This window comes from Colobus angolensis, unplaced genomic scaffold (genome assembly GCF_000951035.1).
Source record: "Colobus angolensis palliatus isolate OR3802 unplaced genomic scaffold, Cang.pa_1.0 Scaffold37, whole genome shotgun sequence".
Taxonomy (NCBI): Eukaryota; Metazoa; Chordata; class Mammalia; order Primates; family Cercopithecidae; genus Colobus; species Colobus angolensis.
In genome coordinates, this window is record NW_012117043.1 from 3,845,356 (window position 1) to 3,847,476 (window position 2,121).

Sequence of the window (2,121 nt, forward strand, 5' to 3'; positions counted from 1 at the left end):
GAGATTGTCTCAAAAAAAAAAAAAAAAAAAAAAAAAAAAAGCAGTAGGCCAGGCGCAGTGGCTCACGCCTGTAATCCCAGCAGTTTGGGAGGCCGAGGCAGGTGCATCACCTGACGTCAGGAGTTCGAGACCAGCCTGGCCAGCATGGTGAAACCCCATCTATACTAAAAATACAAAAATTAGCCGGGCATAGTGGTAGGCGCCTGTAATCCCAGCTACTAGGGAGGCTGGGGCAGGAGAATCACTTGAATCTGGGAGGCAGAGGTTGCAGTGAGCTGAGATTGCACCACTGCACTCCAGCCTGGACAACAGAATGAGAGTTCATCTCAAAAAAAAAAAGAGAGAGAAAGAGAGATAGCAGTATATGCTTATTACTTAGAAATGAGACCAGAAACAGCGAAGAGTTACCTCAGCAACGAATTGCAAGAGCTTTCTTTTCCACCCTCAACAAGCAGAAATAAAAATAGGAATAACAGTAATGAAACATACCTCACATTCTAAAAGGTATTGCAACTGTGTTAGAAATACATTTTTTGCTGGGTGCGGTGGCTCATGCCTGTAATCCCAGCACTTTGGGAGGCCGAGGCAGGCGGATCACCTGAGGTCAGGAGATCAAGACCATCCTGGCCAATATGGTGAAATCCCGTTTCTACCAAAAATACAAAAAAGTAGCTGGGCGTGGCGGTGTGTGCCTGTAGTCTCAGCTACTCGGGAGGCTGAGGCAGGAGAATTACTTGAACCTGGGAGATGGAGGTTGCAGTGAGCCGAGATCACGCCACCGCACTCCAGCCTGGGCGACAGAGTGCGACTCCATCTCAAAAAAAAAGAAATACATTTTTTCTGTAAGACACTGGGTCTTGCCACATTGCTCAGGCTACCCTTGAACTCCTAGTTCAAGTAATCCTCCTGCCTCAGTCACCCAAGTATCCAGGTACGCATCACTGTACCTGGCTTGAGATACATTTTTTTGGCTGCAAATTTTAGGCTAAAATGTTACAACAATTAAAAATATGATGTGATTGCTTCTCAGCCTTTTGGCTAAGATCCAGTGTAAAAATATGGTGTGAGAGGACTAAAAAGGGGGAGTGGAAATCACCTTTTTAAGCACCTTCATGGCAAATATTTTCCCAGTATTTGCTCCTGTTACTTTTCGTACTTGAAAAACCTGGATTAAAAAAAAGTGTGTGTTATTCAAAGGCAAACTATGTCAGGCATACTCCCTTAATTCCTAGTTATAAGAAACATATGCCACAGCAGTTTACATTATAAAAACTATGTGCAAAAATGATCAGCTAAAGAACAGACCACATTAACGATCATGACTTTCCTGTTTGTTCTGCTGCCATCTGGTGGTAATGTTGGACAATGACCATCTAATAATAAACACTGTTACTTCATATTAGTATATAATATCCTACTTAGAACAAGCTGTAACAGTGTTCCCAGAAGCATAATGCCACCTTAAAAATTATAAAATATTTCATAAATTTCTTTCAAGGTTGCCACTGCCCTTGCTTCACATAAAACTATTTAAAAATAGTTGACAGGAAATTACTGTTTACCTATTACTTAATATAGCTTGTACTTATACTTGGTCCTCTGAATCTATAGGTTCAGCAGCCGCGGATTCAACCAACATCAGAATGAAAATATTTGGGGGGAAAAACAATAAACAATACAAATAATAAAAAATAATATAAATATGGCCAGGTGCGGCGGCTCACAACTGTAATCCCAGCACTCTGGGAGGCCGACTCAGGCAGATCACCTGAGGTCAGGAGTTCAAGACCAGCCTGACCAACATGGTGAAACCTCGTCTCTACCAAAAATACAAAAATTAGCTGGATGTGGTGGCGCACGCCTGTAATCCCAGCTACTCAGGAGACTGAGGCAGGAGAATCACTTGAATCTGGAAGGCAGAGGTTGCAGTAAGCTGAGATTGCGCCACTGCACTCCAGCCTGTGGGAAAGAGTGAGACTCCGTCTCAAAAATCATAAAAAATAAAATAAAAAACCAAGTATGGCCGGGCGTGGTGGCTCAAGCCTGTAATCCCAGCACTTTGGGAGGCCGAGGTGGGCGGATCACGAGGTCAGGAGATCAAGACCATCCTGGCTAACATGG

The 2,121-nt window shown here is 43.3% G+C and overlaps 1 protein-coding gene across 4 annotated transcripts in view; it reads right to left on the reverse strand.

Annotated features, from left to right (window-relative positions):
* Nucleotides 1–2,121, reverse strand: part of RPS6KB1 (ribosomal protein S6 kinase, 70kDa, polypeptide 1) — a 68,042-nt gene that overhangs the window by 35,325 nt on the left and 30,596 nt on the right. For 3 of the 4 annotated variants that reach the window (XM_011953663.1, XM_011953660.1, XM_011953662.1), the window contains one exon: nt 1,097–1,165. The exons of the other annotated variant lie outside the window; for it this stretch is intronic. In XM_011953663.1, the coding sequence (XP_011809053.1) occupies nt 1,097–1,165 (69 nt within the window). The remainder of the gene's footprint in view (nt 1–1,096; nt 1,166–2,121) is intronic. 4 annotated transcript variants of the gene reach the window in all.